Below are 19677 nucleotides of genomic sequence, written 5' to 3' on the forward strand. Positions count from 1 at the left end.
GACGTCTCTTGAATTTTTCACTGACAGTCCAAATTTAGCCTCGTTTTAGCCAAGACGACTAATTTTAACCATAAAACCTCAAAATCTATAAAATAACGAATTGGTATGCTACAGGCTATACAAAACAGAGTATATAGTTTAACAAAGAAACAACAGATTGAGAGTAACACTTTTTTACACCATGAAATCCTTTTAATATTGGATATTAGAAACTCCCATAATTCGTGAAGGCATGTGAATAATATGTGGATAAACCAGGCTCATCTCACGAGAAAACGAATTAGCCACTAAATCAAAAAGTTACGAATTGCCGCGAAATTATGTTGGGATAAACATTTCAGCGGGTGAAAGAAAAATATGACAGAAAAGGCCAAGAAATTAATTTTAATCTTACCTTCATAGTCCAAGAAGTCCATTCAGGGAACTTGATAGCAGTTTACATGAGGATGAGTAATTACTCAGCAAACAATTTTGTGTTCAATAGACGTCCAATAGACATCTAAACGTAGACAGCTTGGCTAAAACAAGGCTTAACTTGGACTTTCAGTGAAAATCTAACAGACATCTAAAATAGGTAAAAAAAAAAAAATTGTCGTCAAATAGACAGATTAGACATACAGTACTTTATATGTACATTTCTGTTTATTTGACGACTAGTCTAGTTTTGGCCTATGTTTAGACGTCTATTAGACATGCTTGCTGTGCAATGCCCTAATGAACATTGAATTACGCCAACCTTGTAAATATGCAACTGAACCCTTCCTAAGTTATCTAAATAAAATAAACCCCACCTTGCATGTATTCACTAGCCTATAGGCTACACAAACTGTGGCCGTTTTTATGGTTACAAGCTAAAAATGGAAATTAATTCGACCAAAAAACATGGTTTTCCGAGGTTTAATCATTGCAGCTTTTCTTATGAAGCATAATTTCCTACTCTGTCAGAATTCTTTAATAGTCAATTCGACATTTATTGACTATAATAACAGTACTATATAATAGATGTTTATGGACCACAGCAAATTCCCTTTAAGTGCATGTTAGCTGACTCTTACACACATCTGTTTTATACGCATGCGTTTAAAAGGCGGTAATGAGTAAAAGATGATTCGAAAGTGACTGTATCTCCCCACATTTGTTCTATAAAATGGTGGCCAACCACACACGAAAGTTACAAGAAACCCCATATTATTTCTCTCAACGCCAATTGATGCAACTGAACAGTCGCCTTTAACTTTACATTAGCCTACAGCATACCATTGACCTGTACTGGCATCCATTCAAAATAAATACACTAGCGCCCCCGTGTGGTACACATGCGAAATCTATCCATCCATCCATCCATCCATCCATCCCTCCCTCCCTCCCTCCCTCCCTCCCTCCCTCCCTCCCTCCCTCCCTCCATCCATCCATCCATCCATCCATCCATCTATATCTATCTATCTATCTATCTATCTATCTATCTATCTATCATCTATCTATCTATCTATCTATCTATCTATCTATCATAAAATGACCAGCTAAAGCCATTGAGTCATCAACGCCATTTTAGTATTATAACAATAATAAGAATCACAAAGTAATCATTTGATAATACAAATACAAAACAAACAAGAGCTATATTTATATATATAATATAGATGTATGTGTATAGCCTGTATTTGTGGGACATCCATTTGGGTATACAGATTTTACAGATGTGCTGAAAAAAAATGTACAAAATAAGATACATAATACACGTATAAAGCGTTTACAATGCAGGGTGCACAAGCCAAAAAACATACAATGACACAACAAATAAACAAAGATACTGCATTTAAAAGAGGCCTCACAAACACGATACACAAGAAACAGGCATCTGAAGTGTTAAGTGCTATTATTTCTTCCTAAAGGATTCGTAGTTTAGTGGTGAAGGGGAGAACGTCCTAACAAGTGCGCATATATACGAACATTTTTTTTTTTGGCACCGGGGGGAGTTCATTGCTGTGGGTGAATTCAATTCAACAACTATTGGTGTTTATTCCACCACAAACCTGTTTTATTTGTATTTATTTAATCATTTTACAACCAATTTATTTATGGCACGAAAGGGTCATTTTCTGGACCACTAAACCTTGTCTAGTCGAATTCATAAAATAAGGCATAAACATTAAACTGTCTAATACAGTTTACTAAGCAGATGGACAAGATTTAGGTGACAAGAAACCTGTCCGTCATCACTAAAAAACGAATTCTCAGTTAGAAATACGTTTTAATATTCAATACAGTGGTTCTCAACTGGTGGGTCACAGCCAAAAAATTGTTTTTGAGTGCGAAAAAGTGGACACCACACGTTTTTTATTTATTTGTGTTATTTCAGCAACATCTTTAAGATTACGAACATAAGCGGTACAATTAAAACAAACTGTGCGTAATTTTCAGTTTCACACAAAAATGTGAAAACATTTTATTGCAACTATTTAAGATACATTTAATGCACGATACAAAATTAGCCTTAACAAGACAAAGCAGCCTTTTTACAAAAAATAAAGCATGTTGTGTTGGAACTGACTGTAAAATCTGAAGTAAAACCATTTGAGAACCACCGTTTACTGAATATACAGCACTGTGGACGGAGCTTCCCAGCGCAAGAACATCTTTTATCACTTAATTGTATATCGCGCTTAATTAGGATGAGGTGTAATAGGTATTTCAAAGCGTGAAAAATGAAAATCAGAGCAAACCAAATCCATCGTTATTATTTGTGCGTAATCATTTAGTCAACTTTACCAACTGATAAACGAATCAATCGAGTAACCAACCAACCATCCATTAACCAACTATCTATCAATCAATCGCTTGATCAATCATTTAGCGATTTTCTAACCTCCTATCTTAACCAGCAGAGAAACAATACATTACATCAAAGCCAACAATTCCTTTAGCTTTCAGTACAAATGAAACCAAAAAGGAAAAATAAAGTGTAGCGAAAGCTATTTTAAGGCACTTAAAAAGACGAACGGGGCATAATATGTCCTGTAGCTCCTGAATTGTGAGGCTATGTACATTAGCAAACTAACATAATCGATTCCGTCCATGCTAACAATGGCCAGTTGTTAAAAAACAATGCTTCTCAGATTCAATTATAGCTGCCGTTTCAATTCCTTTCCTCCTATCAATCATTTCATCAAAAGAGAGCAGAAAATGGGGAGGAATATTTGAAATATCCTTTGGAGGGGGAAGAAATTAAGGCACACAGTGTTCCCGTTTCAGACGATGAAAGGAAAATGCTTTGGGAGTGTGAGTTTGAGGGATTTACAAACTTTCTGTTCTTACTGCAGGGGAAAAAAAGAAGCAACAGCTGAAGAAAGGTAAAAACTTTAAAAAGTATTATTATTATTATTATATTTTAAAATAAACCAAATCAGTTATATTTTGCGCAGCTAAGATAAATCTCAAACAAATAAATTTTGGTATATTTACACATTCAAAATGCTGCTACAATCATATCAAATGGCGTTAAAATAGTCTAAAATAAGGCACAGAGTGGGGTACAAACTTTGGGCCTCGTTCACAAAACAAATTCCTGCGTTAATCGCATTCAAATGAATACAATTTATGGGAACGTTTTTATGAATGACTCACAGAAATGTATTATCTAACTTTTTGGCTGCGGCTGTATTTCCTGAATGACCAAGAGCCACGCTAAACACGACGTTAAAGAAGTTTAACTGTGGCCGTAGAAATGAGGTTATCTTCCGACAAAAATTTACTTTGGGAGTGACTGGTTTTTACGCGAGGGCTGGGTCAAAACGAAAATGCAAACGCGATTGAGCAAAGCTATGATTGTCATGCACAGCTTGTCAGTAAAATACAATGTGATCTGTAATAAATCTTCTACGAACACCAGAGGGCACTATGGTACAGGGAACTCCAAACGGCCATGAAGAAACTGAGCAAATCCCCTAGTGTTTCATTTATAAACAAAAGTTTTAACTGCATTCATTGATTCAGCGTGACTAATAATCACACACACCTACGAAATCATATCACATCAGATGGTATTTCAAACACTCAACTGAAGTTATGAAGTTTGGAGTAATAACATGTTATTGTATGTAGCATTTCACATGCGAGTCATAGTTCATAGCTGATAAGTGTGAGGCGAACTGTCATTAAATGGCATTATCAGCTCTGTGTAGTAAATGCTGCTCAATCTGAACGCACATGTTGGTTTACTAGAACCGGCTTCACTGACAAAATGCGCATGAAAATCCCCTTTGATGAATTACTCAGCCCTACTTTGAGCCTTCTGAAAACTCTCTTTCTGTCATTACATGTCATCTGGAGGCAGGATGCGCTGGCTGCTGTGATTCTCATGGCACGCAACACGATTTAAGAACTCCTAGAATTTGAGTTAAAGCAAATATAAAGCAAGAGTGTAATCAGTAAAGTGGACAAAAATGGCTCAATGGCATTTCCATAATTTCGACTATATGCATAAAAAAAGTACAAAACACACGTTCTTTTTTTTAAAACAAAGCAAAAATTGACCAAATTAATTAGCGATAACATTCAGATATTGTTGTAATACACATGAAACATGGTTAACGCAACCATTAAAGCATGGCAAGAGCAGACGATACATGAGATTTTTGCTCCTTGAATAGAAACAAAAAAGTGTTTAGAAAAAAAGGCGCCATATTTCCTTGGACGTTTCATTACTGTGTGGCTTTCGTTTTGTTTTTCAAATAAATTTGATTGGCCAACTTTACATCTCATCACTGCTGTCCATAAAGTAGGTGGAGCATCAAGGAACTCTTCCGAGACAATTTTGAAGTCGGCAAGTCAAACATTTGCTCTGACCGTCCAATGGGTTCACAGAGGCCGTTAGTAGAGTATTCACTTCTCTAGACAAAATTATGTCTTAAAAAGTGGGGTACACAAAGGTTAAAGGTCTGCAGACAGACTTTCCCTTTTTGAATCTAAACCTACCCCAATAAAAGGCATCAAGAGTCCACCTCAAAATGCTTTCCTCAGAGTTGCCACGCAATTAAAAAGGTTCCACCATTCCTTCTGCATACTTCATAAACGAACACTCGGCTATGTCTCACACAAATACAAAAAAAACTGACTTGCTTGCACACCTCTCCTTGCCATTACACTCTGTCTGGCTTTTAGAATGGAAAAATAAGAAACAAACCAAGATCTATAAGAAACAAAAGGATGTTCTTTTTTCTGCCGCTGCCTATTTCTTATTAGAGAGGGTGTGAACAAGTATATAAGGGTGAAAAAAGTGTGGTAACAGCAAGAGTTCTATATTGTTTTGTAGATTTGAGTGTCATCAGAAGTGGATGCGTGTCTCTCAAGGGACAATGTAATTATACGTGCATTTTTTTAGGAACGGGCACTACACTGATGATGTGCCAGGCTGCACTATGAAGGATCTATGACTAATAGTCACAGCAGTTGCTTTGGTTGTTGTCGGGAAAGTAGGCGGTTCCGTTGGTCAGCGTGGGAAAGTGGAACGTTTCGGTCTCCTTAAGTGGACGGTTTGCGATCTGTGAAAGGACAAAATTGAAACCATTAAAGGAATGCTTGGTGCATTCCATGGCAATTAATATCATGCTGTTCATTAAGCTGTGCATGGAGAGAAGTTCTGCTTTAAATTATTTTCCAAGTTTTTGTGCCCATCCTTTGGTTACTGACAAACTGTTTTTGATGGCATAATTTACAATTCAGGGTTTAGTACTTTTTGTAATTCACATTTACAATTCAGTTTTGGAATTCACATTTAAAAGAATTGATCTTGTTGAAAACGACCTGAATAGTATCCAACAATTTGAAATCTTGCTCTGTATAATTTACAAAATTATAAGATACAAAATCGAGAGCTTGTGTATCTCGTAAACAACACACTGTGAAAGGTAGAGTTGAGGTAACACAACCTTTTAAAAAGCCTTGATTGTGTGATGACAGATTGAGCCTGGGGTAGGAACAGGGCAGTTCTGCTACTCTCAACAAACTTAAGACCTATCCTAAAAATAGGGAGTGAGCACACACCTGGTGCTTTGATCATCGAGCTAGAGCATATTAATCTGAAGTTATAATTACACCATGGATCATATTAGTACAGTTTACCTGTGTCTGGCTATTGCAGGAGAGATACTGCTGAGAATTATGTTATCTGGAGTTAATCCAAGTGGTAGTTGACAAGCCATGGGGCTGATGTTGGTGTCCTCTTGTGGGACGACCGCTGTGCCCACAATGGTCTCACTGGGACCTCTCTGGAAGTAGCAGGACGCTTGTGTAGGGCTCTGGGTAAGCAGACCTTTAGCCCCTGGCAGGATGACAATCCCAGATACCGGATCGGCAGAACCATACTGCATCCCGTTCACCGAGGGTTGAGGGGTGCTCATGAACATGCAGCTGGTGGAGGTCTTATGAGGGCTGTTGTCAATGAAATCACCTTGCTGAGGATAGATGCCACTTGCAGATGTCTGGGTAGGAAGCCCGATCCGATTCCTTGTCCGTTTGTGTGCGACAATCATTTGTTTAAGCGTGCCTCTTTGAAAGTCTGTAACTTGGCCGATGAAGCCTGGCTGATGCCCGCTGGAAAATGATGTGGGGACTCCCTGAGGGGTAGGTTGGGATTGTTGCCAGCCAGGCAGTCCCTGCATTGGCAGCGTTTTGAGTGTGGAGAGAAAATTGTCCTTGTAGGTTGGCGAATGGGCCAGAGTGCATTCCTGCTTCTTGTGGGCCTAAAACATTATGGGCGCAAGAGTTCATCCTGTTATCCACCACGCTGTTGCTGCTAGGTACCCACTGAGGGTTCTGACTGACTGACTGTTGTTGGGGATGGGAATTCTGGTTGTGGAAGCCCAGTGGCTGGGTGGATGTGCCTTGCAGCAGAGGACTCTGAAGAGGGAGAGTCATTGTGTTTGGATGGGGCTGGTTTCCAGTCTGTAGGTTTCTCTGGCCACATGGCACTATCCCATTCTCTTGCACAACACCTTGCAGACCAAGTTTGACTTGGTTTGGCGGCTGACTCTGCTGCATGGCAAGAGAAGGCTTAAACAAAATGTTACTATTGCCGGCCATCTTTGGGGTTGTCTGATCTAGTTCAAATGATTGGATGAAACTGTTCCCAGGTAGCATCTGTGGCCCCATATGGGAGAGCTTCACCGTGCCTCTTCCAGGACTACTAGTATCCATTCCCTCTTGGATGTTCATTCCGATGAATCCACCTTGACCTGGGATCCACCATGCACCCCTGCCTGGCAGCTGAATTCCTGGTTAGCAGCCAAGTTATTCTGCAAGTCCAACTCTGATAGACATTCAGACATCTCTGAAAATGGACCAAGGTCCTTGAGTGGTTGATGCCATTTTCTTTGAAAAGAACATCCTCGACATAAGAGAAGATGTCTTCTGTGATGATTTCGTTAATTTCCATATCGTTGTTGTAATTCATCCTGGACAGTGTGTTCTCCCACTCCTTCAGCTCCATCCTGTCCAAATTAAAATCTTCAAGGCTGTTGCAATTATTGCCGACCTCGATAATCTGCTGCAAGGTTTCTAGCATGTCTTTTACTACAGCTTCCTCCTTTATCCCAGGCACAGTGTTTGGGGTTGACGGCTGCCAGGTGTTCCCAGGGACATTGAGCAGGGCGTGGCTATCCCCAAACGCTTTGTCAATGGTAAACTGGGAATTGGGGTCATTATTCTGGCTGTAAAGAGAATGGTCCTGTTTCAGCATGGAGCCGAGAAGAGAATCCGGGTCCAGAGATGGAGGTTTGAGCATTTTCTGGCTTTTGCTCTGATTTTGAATCTCAGCTACATCCAGTGTGGGGCCAACCTCATACAAGACACCCTCACCAGTGGCGCAGTTAAATGGTAGCTGCAACTTCCTTTGACGGAGATGTTCCTCACCCTCCTCATTACTATAAAATACAGGCATTACATTAATTAAATATACCAAAAGATTAGATTAACAATGACATCATTAGAATCAGGTTTAACTTACGTTAGTGCTCTCTGCCTAGCAATAATGAAGTCTGGTCTTCCTGCTTTATAAACAAGCCTAGCATTGGCCTGCACCCAGATCCAGGTACCCCCTTTTGAGAGAAGCCTGAAGACGGTTAATCCACTCTCTCCTGTCTTTATCACTACAAAAAGAGAAAAAATACATAGATTTTAAAGACATATTTCATATTCATGAAGTCCTTAAATGGAACTTGTCTAAAAGCCAAGTCGAACATCTAAGGATATACTTGGCTTTGATTTAACAAGTACTACTGGGTCAAGGTCTATCATAACTCACTTCTGATGTGGTTGTCAGCACAGTACATCATGTCAGCAGCGTGAATGAACTGATACCCAGAGCCTCTCATACACAGCTCAATCTCAGTGTAGCCAAGAACCACCTTCCCTCTGCAAAAATTTAAAACAAGATAAAAATGTTTAACATTGTGTAATAGAATAAATGTTTGGCCCAATCTGATTCTGTCTTTAAAAGCAAAGCCACCTTGTGTCGATACCCATGGGTGTGAAGTCCAGCTTGTGTTTTGTTTGGAAAAGGAGAGTCTTACTCCTGATCTCCAAGATCGAGGGTGGCTGGAGGGGTGTAGCAATGACAAAAAGAGCCAGCTGAGGGTGGGCCAAGGTTCCATCCTCCGCCAACTTGTTTTGCCCATGGAGATATTTCAGCCTCCCTTGGAAGTTCAGAGCCTTAGGGGCAAAAGAATGGACATGAAATTCATTTTAGACCCATGAGGATCTGAAACTGGGAATAAACAAATCAACAACAGATTTATTTATACAGCTGTTGCTGCAATATGCTGTGCGCAGAGAATCAAATACTATTGAGTCTAGTGTAAAGAATTTATCCCTAAATTAACTCTAGAATACTGGCTAGGATGTTTACCAGGAAGCCTGATGAGTTGTCAAGGAGGCATCTGAATCGGCAACAGAAACTTCGCTCCAGGAAAGAAGAGTTTTCTGGAGGGATGTGTTGAGGGTTGTAGTTGACCATGTCTCTGGTGATATCACTGCTGCTCTGCATAGCTGGAGACCAAACGGTTGTGCAAAGCAAAAGAGAAAAACAGTGATGTCATCGGCTATGAATTACTACCCATATTCATCATCCCTGGTTTATACAAGGCTCCATTTTATAAATCTGAACTGATCCTCCCACAGCTGTCTTGTTCTCCACAGAAGTCTGCTCATTCACAAAACATTCAGGGCTGGGCTTTGCAGTACAAGTTGGCAACACATTACCAGGAACTCACTGACCCTACTTGCACATTAGTGTTAGGGATAGAGTTGCTACTAACCCTCAGATCCATCAGCACTGTCACAAGAGGGATTGAGAGCGAAGTGTAGTTGCCTTCGAAACATTGCCCGATCATCTGTATGGATGAGCTCGAATACACTCTGGTGGACAACATCCGACTGTAAGGACAGTTTAAGAAAATATTTAAGAACATATTTGACAACAAAACATTTAATATACTGTATGTTCATCTATACTCCACTGCCATGACTTCTCACATATTTACACCTTTTCAGAGGCATTTTATTTTTAACTTACACAGCCTGTCTTCTAACCCAAAAGTCAAGCATTATATTCTCAGTATGGCTGAGAGATGTTTGGTGGGGGCGAGTGTAAAACCGCACTCTCATTCACTCTCAATACCCATGACTGTGATGAGTATCTAACACCCAACTGCTCCCCTGGTGCTGCAACAGATGGCTGTTTTTGCTCTGGTTAAGAGTTTAAGCTCACCTCTTTAATGGGCACTAACTTATATGTGCTAAACAGAGCAGAAATTCTGGGCATTTTTTTTCTTGACCATCATACCACTTTTTTGAATTCCCCATGATGTAACTGAGGCATGTTAATGTAAAAGTCCTTTTAGGTTATGAAACGAATCTAATTTTTATAATTCTCAAAATCATTTTTGACATGCAACAATGACAACAGTTAAAACTCCTTTAACATGCATTTTTATTTCAAAGAGCAACAGATAGGAAAGCAAAACAAAAACTTCAGTTTCTATTGCCTGATCATCATAAATGTCTCCCTCTAGAGGATGGCATAGCCACTGCAAGTTTTTAATTAATCCAGTTTATTTCTCTCTCTCTCTCTCTCTCTCTCTCTCCTTAGCAGTCCAGTGAAAACGAGTCCTATTCTAAGTGCCTGCGCAGTCTGTGTGTGCTAATTATTGCAGGCTGAATGGTGGGAGATGAAAACCAGACAAGGTCCAGAAAACGTTCATGACAACTTGTACAACAAATGCACATTTAATGGATAATGAGCAAACAATGAAGGGAGTTAAGAGAGGAGAAATACATTAATTGCATAACACTATGTATACATATTTTAAAGATATATTCTTGTTAAAACAACAATACATTTATTAATCATTCAAAAGGCCATGATGCACAATACTATGTGCATCTTCAGATATATTAAATGTTAATATAATTTATACAAGGTTAGATTTAATTTTCTTTTGATTATACAAATAAATATATTGCTTATGCAATTCATTTATATACAACCAAATTTACTTAATATCTATATCTATACTTACAGTACATTACCTGACAAAAGTCTTGTCGTCTATCCAGGTTTTAGGAACAATAAATAATAACTTGACTTCCATTTTATCATTTGGTATCAGAAGTGGCGTTTATGAAAGGCAAAGGCCTCTAGATTACGCTTATTTTACCAACATAAAATATAACCATGCCTTGATTTTTAATTATTTAATTAGGACAGTAAGGTCTGACTTTGCTTAGACTAAAGTCTGGTCACTTAACAGAAATAATGTACAGAATAAATATAAAGTCATGGTGCAGTGGAAAAAGAATTAATATTGTGAATGACTCCCATGAGCCTGGAGAACTAAATCTCTGCAATGACTTAAATAACGTATTAATAAAGTAAAAAGTCATCTGGAATGGCAAAGAAAGCGTTCTTGCAGGACTTGCAGGAGTTCATCAAGATTCTTTGGATTCATCTTCAAAGGCCTCCAATGCCGCCAATGCCTTCACATATATAAATTTACATATATAGATATACATATATATATACATATATAGATATACATATATAAAAATACATGTACATATACATATATATATACATATATAATATAATATATATATATATTCAGAACACCTGTTGTGACTTAGCTTATAGCTACTCGTATACTGCTGATTACTTTTCTAGCATCTAATAAATTTTATTGAGGAGACTTTTGATTATCTTGATTAAATAATCAACTATTCATAAATAGGCTGGATAACATATAATATAACATATAATAATTCTGACTTCAACTGTATGTATATATGTATATATATGTATATGTATGTGTGTATATATATATATATATATACATGTGTATATATATATATATTATAATATATATATATTATATATATATATATATAATATTATACATACATATATACTATACATACATACTACATACATACATACATACAAATATACATACATACATACATACATACATATACATATATATACATTATATATATATATATATATATACACACATACATACAGTTGAAGTCAGAAATTATATGTTATATTATATGTTATCCAGCCTATTTATGAATAGTTGATTATTTAATCAAGATAATCAAAAGTCTCCTCAATAAAATTTATTAGATGCTAGAAAAGTAATCAGCAGTATACTAGTAGCTATAAGCCAGCTAAGTCACAACAGGTGTTCTGAGTGCTGTGGCAGTGGGTATGTATGCATTTATGCGCTTGTGTGTGCAGGTGTCGCAGGCCTGCCTCGCTACGTAACCGTGGCGACCTGGACTTCTAGAGAGGGAACAACACACTCCGGGGAAATTGATTTAGTAAGGAAAAACAGGTACGCAATAACAAGCACACACTCCATGTGCAGATGCAGATCAACAAAAACACCACTGATTTCATTCACATATCCTAGGTGTGCAAACATATTATTTTGGTATGTACCTACTATTATCATTGTAATATTTGTGTGTGCTCTGTATATTTGAGTAATCATTGTTAAATGTACTCTATAGCCTCCTTATTGTTGGATTTAGTAATGAAGCGGCTATTGTTTATGTAATCTATACATGCAATCTATACATACAGGAACACACGTTCCCACTCGCAAAACCGGCTGCGGTTCACATACACACAGACGAACAGGTTTAGCAAGTTCTTTAATGAAGTATCCAAACATTCAATTTGACTCTCTTTGATGTTCTTTTTCTGAGCTTCTCCTCTTTTATAAACAAAGCCAAACTATGTCTGATACGCACATCACAGACTGAAAGATAAAACAAAAGACAACGCTTAATCGCGAGACATTTGCAAATATTAGCTTACATAAATTTGAATACACCTTCCAAATAAGACAAGGAAGACAACTGATGTTTTCAACAAACAGTAGACTAGTTTAACTGTTCAAAAAAAAGAAAAAAATCTATTGATGCCACGATTGTTTAATAGTAAACGAACATCTCAATAAGGAATCAAACGGATGTATATTTTTACAGCCTATGTTATTACAGTTAGTAGTTTTGAGTTAGTACCTGTGACCGACATTGAGGCCCATAGAATGATCCTAAAAAAACATCAAGCAAATTTCATAACCCTAGGAAAACTTTCTCGCAAAACACCATTAATCTTCCTCCAGGGTGAGGAAAGTCACAAACGAAGAACGACCTGAAGAATGATAAATGTTTCCAAGAGCATGACTCATCTGTTGGTTTGACAACTATGTTGGATTCATCTGTTGTCAATCGATTTGTGGCTGGTAAATTAAATAGCTGCTTACACTAGCAATTTTAGTAGGAAAACGTCTGATGAAACTTCCTTTAAGGAAAACTCACCTGATGGAAGCCCAAGTAGTCCTGTATAGTTGGAGACGAGTAGAATACGTAACCTTCACCCGTGACCACCAGCACAAAGCCATTGAGTGCCTGAAAAAATAAAATATTAAATTCATGTTTATTTCTATAGCGCTTTTAGAATGTGGATTGTGTCAAAGCAGCTTAACATAGAAGTTCTAGTAAATTGAAACTCTGTCAGTCCAGTTTTCAGAGTTGAAGTTCAGTTTAGTTCAGTTCAGTGTGGTTTAATTTTCACTGCTGAAAGTCCAAACACTGAAGAGTAAATCCATCGATGCGCAGCTCCACAAGTCTCAAACCAAGCAAGCCAGTGGTGACAGTGACGAGGAACAAACTTCATCGATTGATGAAAGTGAAGGAAAACAAAAACATGAGAGAATCCGGGCACAGTTGGGCATGACCATTTCTCCTCTGGTCAAAATTCAATAATAAATAATTAAATAAAATCACAGAAATAGTATCGATTAAATACCAATTCTCACTATTAACTAGTGGATTATTATTACTAGTCCCACACGGAATCAAAGCCCATGATTAAATCTATTTATTTACTTCTGTAAATATATATTTATGCAGCTTTTATATTAATTTCAGTAAATTATTGAATAATATGTAAATGTTTCAATGATTTATGTACGATATTGTTTGAAATGTGCATTATAGTAGATATATTTCTGCATTATAGTAGATATATTTTGTGATATATTATATACTGTAGCTTTGTTTAGCAAATGGTTCGAATTGGATTTGCACTGTTAACCTTAAATAAGCTTTTATTTTTTATGCATTTTAGTTACTATACTCTCCAAATCATTCTACATTAATCTGCAGATTTCTTTCAGTTTTTATATTATATTATATATTATATATATATATTATATATATATATATATATATATATATATATATATATATATATATATATATATATATATATTTATATATATATTTTTTACTATATTTTTGTAAATAGCAATACGACAGAAAAAAATAAAAATAAATGATGGAAATAGTTTAAATTAAGTACCAATTCTCACTATTAACTAGTGGCTTATTATTACTAGTCCCACATGGCATCAGAGCCCATCCTTAAATCTATTTATTTACTTATGTAAATATTATTTATGCTGTTTTATATTAATCTCAGTAATATTATGGAATAACATGTAAATGTTGAAATGATTTATATACAATACTGTTTAAAATTTGAGATTTTCTGCATTGCAGTAGATATATTGTGATATATTATATACTGTAGCTTTGTTTCGCAAATGGTTAAAATTGGATTTGCACTGTTAACCTTAAATACATTATTGTTTCTATGTTATGTGTTTTAGTTACTATACTCTCAAACTCATTCCACATCAATCCTCAGATACATTTACATTTTCTACAATATTGTGTGCATAAATAGCATAAAAAGTTAGAATAAAATACAATGAATCATGGAAATGCTTTCATTTAAGTACCAATTCTCACTATTAACCAGTGGCTTATTATTACTAGTCCCACATGGAATCAGAGCCCATCATTAAATCTATTTATTTACATCTGTAAATATATATTATGCGATTTTTAAATTAATTTCAGCAAATTTTTCAATGATTTATATACAATACTGTTTGAAATTTGAGATTTTCTGCATTGTAGTAGATATTTTATGATATATTATATTGACCTTATTCTTCAATGTGGAAGTTCAGTCGTTTTTGCGATTGTTTTAGAATTTCTGTTTCTTGCCTATGGGAGAAATGACCAGGAATAATGAACGGCAGAAACGGCCAAACTACTTGCTCTACAAGCAGAAAAATATTATAAGACAATATCAGTTAGCAACATAACGAGCTGTTTTTAATGTCTAAAAATGAATGGAACTGAATGAGACCTGAAGTTTCGAGTCGAAATGATTCAAATGGCTGTGCCCGCTTGTGCGCAGAGAATGGTGAAAAGGTGAATACTGTAGCTTTGTTTCGCGAATGGTTCCAATTGGATTTACACTGTTAACATTAAATACATTTTTATTTTTTATTTTATGTGTTTTAGTTACTATACTCTCAAAATCATTCACCATTAATCCACAGATTTTTTCCCTTTTTTATTTTTTAATTTTTTACTATATTGTGTGCATAAATAGCAATAAAAAGTCACCATATTCTGTCTGACCTTGCTTGTTATATGCCTATTATTCAGATATTGTCTGTTTGTTAGTACTTATAAATAGGGATAGGTATCGAAACTCGGTACTTTATCGGTATCGGTGCTACATCATAAAAGACAGAAGTATCAATAAGCTCTGACGTTAACAGTTCTGTTATCGGTACTGGAGAATTATTGCTGAATAAACGTTACTTACATAGATATTTGATAATCGATATTTTGGCAATCTCACACGAGAAATGCTTGTGTTTCCGGCGAGCACGTCAAGTATAAAAGCCTTCACAGTTCTCGGCTATTTTACACTTGCAAGATGCTCCAAAACTGTATTAAAAAACAAGCAACTCCCAAAACATTGTTGACTCATTTATGTGAATGCGGTAATGGGAATGAAAAATCATAAACATTATCTTATTTAACTACATTTTGCAAGTCAAAAGAGGGTATTTTCAACTGCAGTGAGCACAATAAACCAGAAAAATCTCGACTTTGGCCAGGAAAAGGCAAACATGTTGATTGTTCTCCAGAAGAATGGCTGAAAAACGTCATCTTCCTTCAAACCATTGTACATTCTTTACAGAAAAAAAAAGATTTGTTTTACAATTATTGGGTTTGATTTATTTTATATTAAAAATGTAATAATAAAATAAAGTGTTGTTAATTCTGTTTAATTTGTTTTTGTTTTTTTTCCATTAAAAAGCACGGCAAAAGTACCGATAAGAACCATTAAAGTACCGAACTGATAAGTGGTATCGATAAAAGTAGTATACCGTTAAAACCTTAACCATACCCATCCCTGCTTATAAAGTATGATCTTATGCTACATCCCTAGTACTACCCAGGAAAACCCAACTACTACCGTAATAACTAATAATAATGGTTTATTAATAGTGAGAATTGTATCTTAAAACAAAGTGTGAACGAAATCAGAAATATTTGCAAATGCAAATACATGCAAACATACAGTATATTAGAAGTAAAATCAAAAATGCATTCATTGAATACTTCATAAACACAATCAGAAATGTTGGTTTTTCATTGGTTTTAAAGCGAGTGGGATTGCGAGTAAGATGGGTGTGGATAATGGGGCCATTTTTCTTCTTTTACATCTTTTTTTTTTTTCAGCAAACATCCCATGTAATTAGCCAGGCTTTGTTAAGGTGTTGAACATGACAACAGACAGGGGGTGAATATCGCCGCTAGTCACGCACAGGAACCAACAGCCCTCAAACAATGGAGAAAGAGAGAGGGGGGATAAACAAAGATGTGGCTGAGAAATGTGAAAAAAAAAAACTCACAATATTTGTAGATTGGAAGCAACGTGATATAGTTACAAAGAAAGATAACATTGCTCAATAGTGGAGAATCTCGATTGCTCAGACTTCATTCCTTGTCACAGAGCGTGACAACAGCTACAATAAACGAAACATCGGCTCAGTTTTCATGTGTTTAGGGAAGCTGCTTTATATGAAAAAGTGTGGATGGTCTTTGTGACTGTTGTTTAGTTTATCATCCTTTCCAAGGAATCAGGAAACGTTCATACTTTTTACCTGCTATGCGCGCACACACACACACACACACACACACAACACGCACACGCACACACACACAAAACATTGGGAAATTACCGACTTCTTTGTACAGCCAGAGTGAGAGTTTGCATAAGAGGATATACGACAATAGCAGGGATTCCATCACCCTGTGTAAAAGCGAACTTTGAAGTATCGCACGCTATTGATGTCAAGTGATATCAATTTTTTTAATGAAAATTCCTTAATTCGAAATATTTTAATATTTTAAAACAGTTCATGCGAATAATGTGAGATGGAAAATGCATTTGCCTGACGAATCCAACATTATACTTACGTGACCGTTCAGCTGTCTTTATTATGCTTGTCTTGTACTGTTGGTTGCTAGGTTACCAATACTATAATGGTCAGCTCAACGCAATCTCGTGGCAATTCGTAACTTTGATTTAGTGGCCTATTCGTTTTAATTCGCATGATCCCATTTGTACATTTGAGTACAATCTGCTGGCAATGTGGGCTAAGGTGAGAGTGAAATTCAATACTTTAAGACGTTTCTTGAGACTCTTTCTATACATTTTAATGGGGCTAGGCGATATTGCAAAAGAAATTCTCACAATATCATGTTTCATATAATTTGATATGATAATTATTGAATATTTTTTAACAATACATTTAGGAATATTAGCATTTTTTAAATTTAAGCATTTTATTTTAATTTTACCAACATTACTAAGACAAATAGTGTTGATAGTCAAAAACAAAAATGTTAAACAAATATCTGATCTCTTTATGAAAAACACAAGTGTTAAAGAGACTCTTAAACTTGATAAAATGTTACAAAGTGTGTGCAATGGTTAAAGTGTAAATACTGAACAATCAAAGCAAACTTTAAGGTGTGAACCATAACGATACAGAAAAACCTTAAACAAATTATGATAATTAAATCTGAGCTTTCAAGTAAAGGAACCAGCCCTCATTATTCAAATACATATTGTAACATTACAAATTGTGAAATTGAATGACTATATTACCCCATATGCTAAAAACTCTTTCAGATGGAGTGCTGCTAGTGGCTGGGATGCACAAGAAAAGAAACCAAAAAGCCACTTTGGCGACATCCTTACATCCTTTTTATTTACAATCTCCTCGCTGCTGCTATACGGCACTTATTTTAAGAAAGTGTAGTTAAGTGCGTGCTCCCCTGGCGTCTCTTGTTTTTTTTAACTAGGTGCAGCTGGAAAATGCATGCAGTTCACATGCGTGCCGCTTGCACAACATGTGCCCGTCGCTCCCATATGCATGTCGTACAAGTTGCAGCCTCTATTGCCAAATTACAAACTTACCACCTAAGCTAATTGGCATTGCTTCCAAGGCGGCACTCAGCAGCCACATTTTAATAAAACGAGAGCGCTTCATACCAAAACTACATACAGAATCTTTTTTTTTTTATCAATATTGACAACTGTGTTCGGTCAATAAATATCGATACCGATTTTATCGCCCAGCCCTACGTTTTAAGACCTCATTGCAACTTTAGGATCAACTAGTAACATTGTCGACATTTTAACTTGCACTATATTTACTAAATACTGATTGTAAGAAATCAATCCTAATCTAAAACAATGTTCAAATACTGAGTAAAAATGCTAATCCAGCAGGTGGCGACTATAGAATAGCAGAAATAAGTGTTGCCTTAGTTATTGCAGTAACAAAGCAGCGTGGGTGTGGAATTTTATTGATATGTTTGCAATATTGGCAAATTAAATTCAGCCAAACTTAAGCATAAAAAAAAATATATATATATATTAAAAATTGAATATTTTGTAAATAGCATTTAGGTTTTTTTAATACTTTTTAAGGCCCTTAAATATCTCAAAAAAGTATTAAAAGCTGATAAATCAATTTAAAGACCCCCCGGGACACCCTGGGTGAGGTTTGGGAGCCCGCCTCCTTTTAAAATCGCACATATTCACACGAATTCGCAATTTTTTGGACAACACGTTAAATAGTTACATTTCCTTGTGGAATTAGGCTGTTCAGTCAGTCTAACAACTTCGAAAATAACCCTAATTGGCTTTTAAATTGGTTTTTGGTGAACTCTGAAAAGATTCGATTCATGTTCCGATGAAAATTAGCTACTGACAGATAACTTTTTGAAAGTAGACAGATGCTTGTCAAAAGTTATTAAAATCACATCAAAAAAGGCAAGAATAAGCTAAAAATCATGGGTTTTTTAATGTAAAATGAGATACGAAGTGTTTATAGAGCATGCTATTGTGCAGTGTAATCATATGTAAACCAAGTAGGTCACTATGATGTTCAGTGTTGCATTTCCATGTGTTTTACCTGCAATAACAGCTCCCCTTCTGAGAAGTTGACTCCATCCAGACTGGAAGCTGTTGTCCATTTCCTCCAAAGTCCCTGACCGGTCATTTAAGCCATCCATTTCCTCCTGTCTTTTTGATTGTGGCTAAAGGTAAAACAGAGAAAAGAGCATAGTTACTAAAGGTTACAACTACGAAGGTCGTTCTATTGACGTTTGATAAGAAGCAGCATACATAATTTAAAGCACAGCTGGAACCATCATTAAAGTTGCGCCATTTTGCTAATAAAACATCTCATGATCAATAAGCAAATCCCTTCCTATGATAAGAACTATGTATATGTAAATATTATTCCTTTCCCTCCTTGAACTCTGAACATTGTTAATCAAATGTCTTATCGTTCTCGATATGTACCACTCAAGAACAAAGTTAATTAGTCAGTTTAATAAGGTGTTAGTCAATAAAACAAAGTGCTTTTTGACAGATGCTTCTTTTTATTGAAACACTTGAGTCTTGCTCCCCTTTGTTACACAAGCTACAGTAGAACTAAATGTGCTAGCATGTTACAAAATCATTGAGGAACTAGGAGTAAACAAGATGAAAACTGAGGAAGCTCGAGTGGTGAAATCTGAAGAAAACAAATGTACATCAAATTATCATAAAATAAAACTGAGTTAAACCTGGAGGCAAATGGTCCTATCTGAGGTAAGCATGGTAAAATGTTTAAAAAAACTAATGCAATATCAGGGATGAGCAGAGGTTAAATT

The 19677-nt window shown here is 36.1% G+C and overlaps 1 protein-coding gene across 1 annotated transcript in view; it reads right to left on the reverse strand.

Annotated features, from left to right (window-relative positions):
- Positions 1 to 1529: 1529 nt before the first annotated feature.
- The window catches only part of ahr2 (aryl hydrocarbon receptor 2), a 94863-nt gene continuing 76715 nt past the window's right edge, over positions 1530 to 19677 (reverse strand). Inside the window, 16 exon segments of the mRNA XM_056447635.1 lie at positions 1530 to 5540; positions 6121 to 6155; positions 6158 to 6481; positions 6484 to 6526; positions 6528 to 6656; positions 6658 to 7238; positions 7241 to 7354; positions 7357 to 7919; positions 8003 to 8144; positions 8300 to 8409; positions 8504 to 8706; positions 8903 to 9042; positions 9312 to 9429; positions 12886 to 12975; positions 18933 to 18988; positions 18991 to 19056. Coding sequence (XP_056303610.1) covers positions 5433 to 5540; positions 6121 to 6155; positions 6158 to 6481; positions 6484 to 6526; positions 6528 to 6656; positions 6658 to 7238; positions 7241 to 7354; positions 7357 to 7919; positions 8003 to 8144; positions 8300 to 8409; positions 8504 to 8706; positions 8903 to 9042; positions 9312 to 9429; positions 12886 to 12975; positions 18933 to 18988; positions 18991 to 19056 — 2822 coding nt within the window. The 3' untranslated portion in view covers positions 1530 to 5432.

Source organism: Danio aesculapii, chromosome 22, assembly GCF_903798145.1.
Source record: "Danio aesculapii chromosome 22, fDanAes4.1, whole genome shotgun sequence".
NCBI classification, from domain to species: domain Eukaryota; kingdom Metazoa; phylum Chordata; class Actinopteri; order Cypriniformes; family Danionidae; genus Danio; species Danio aesculapii.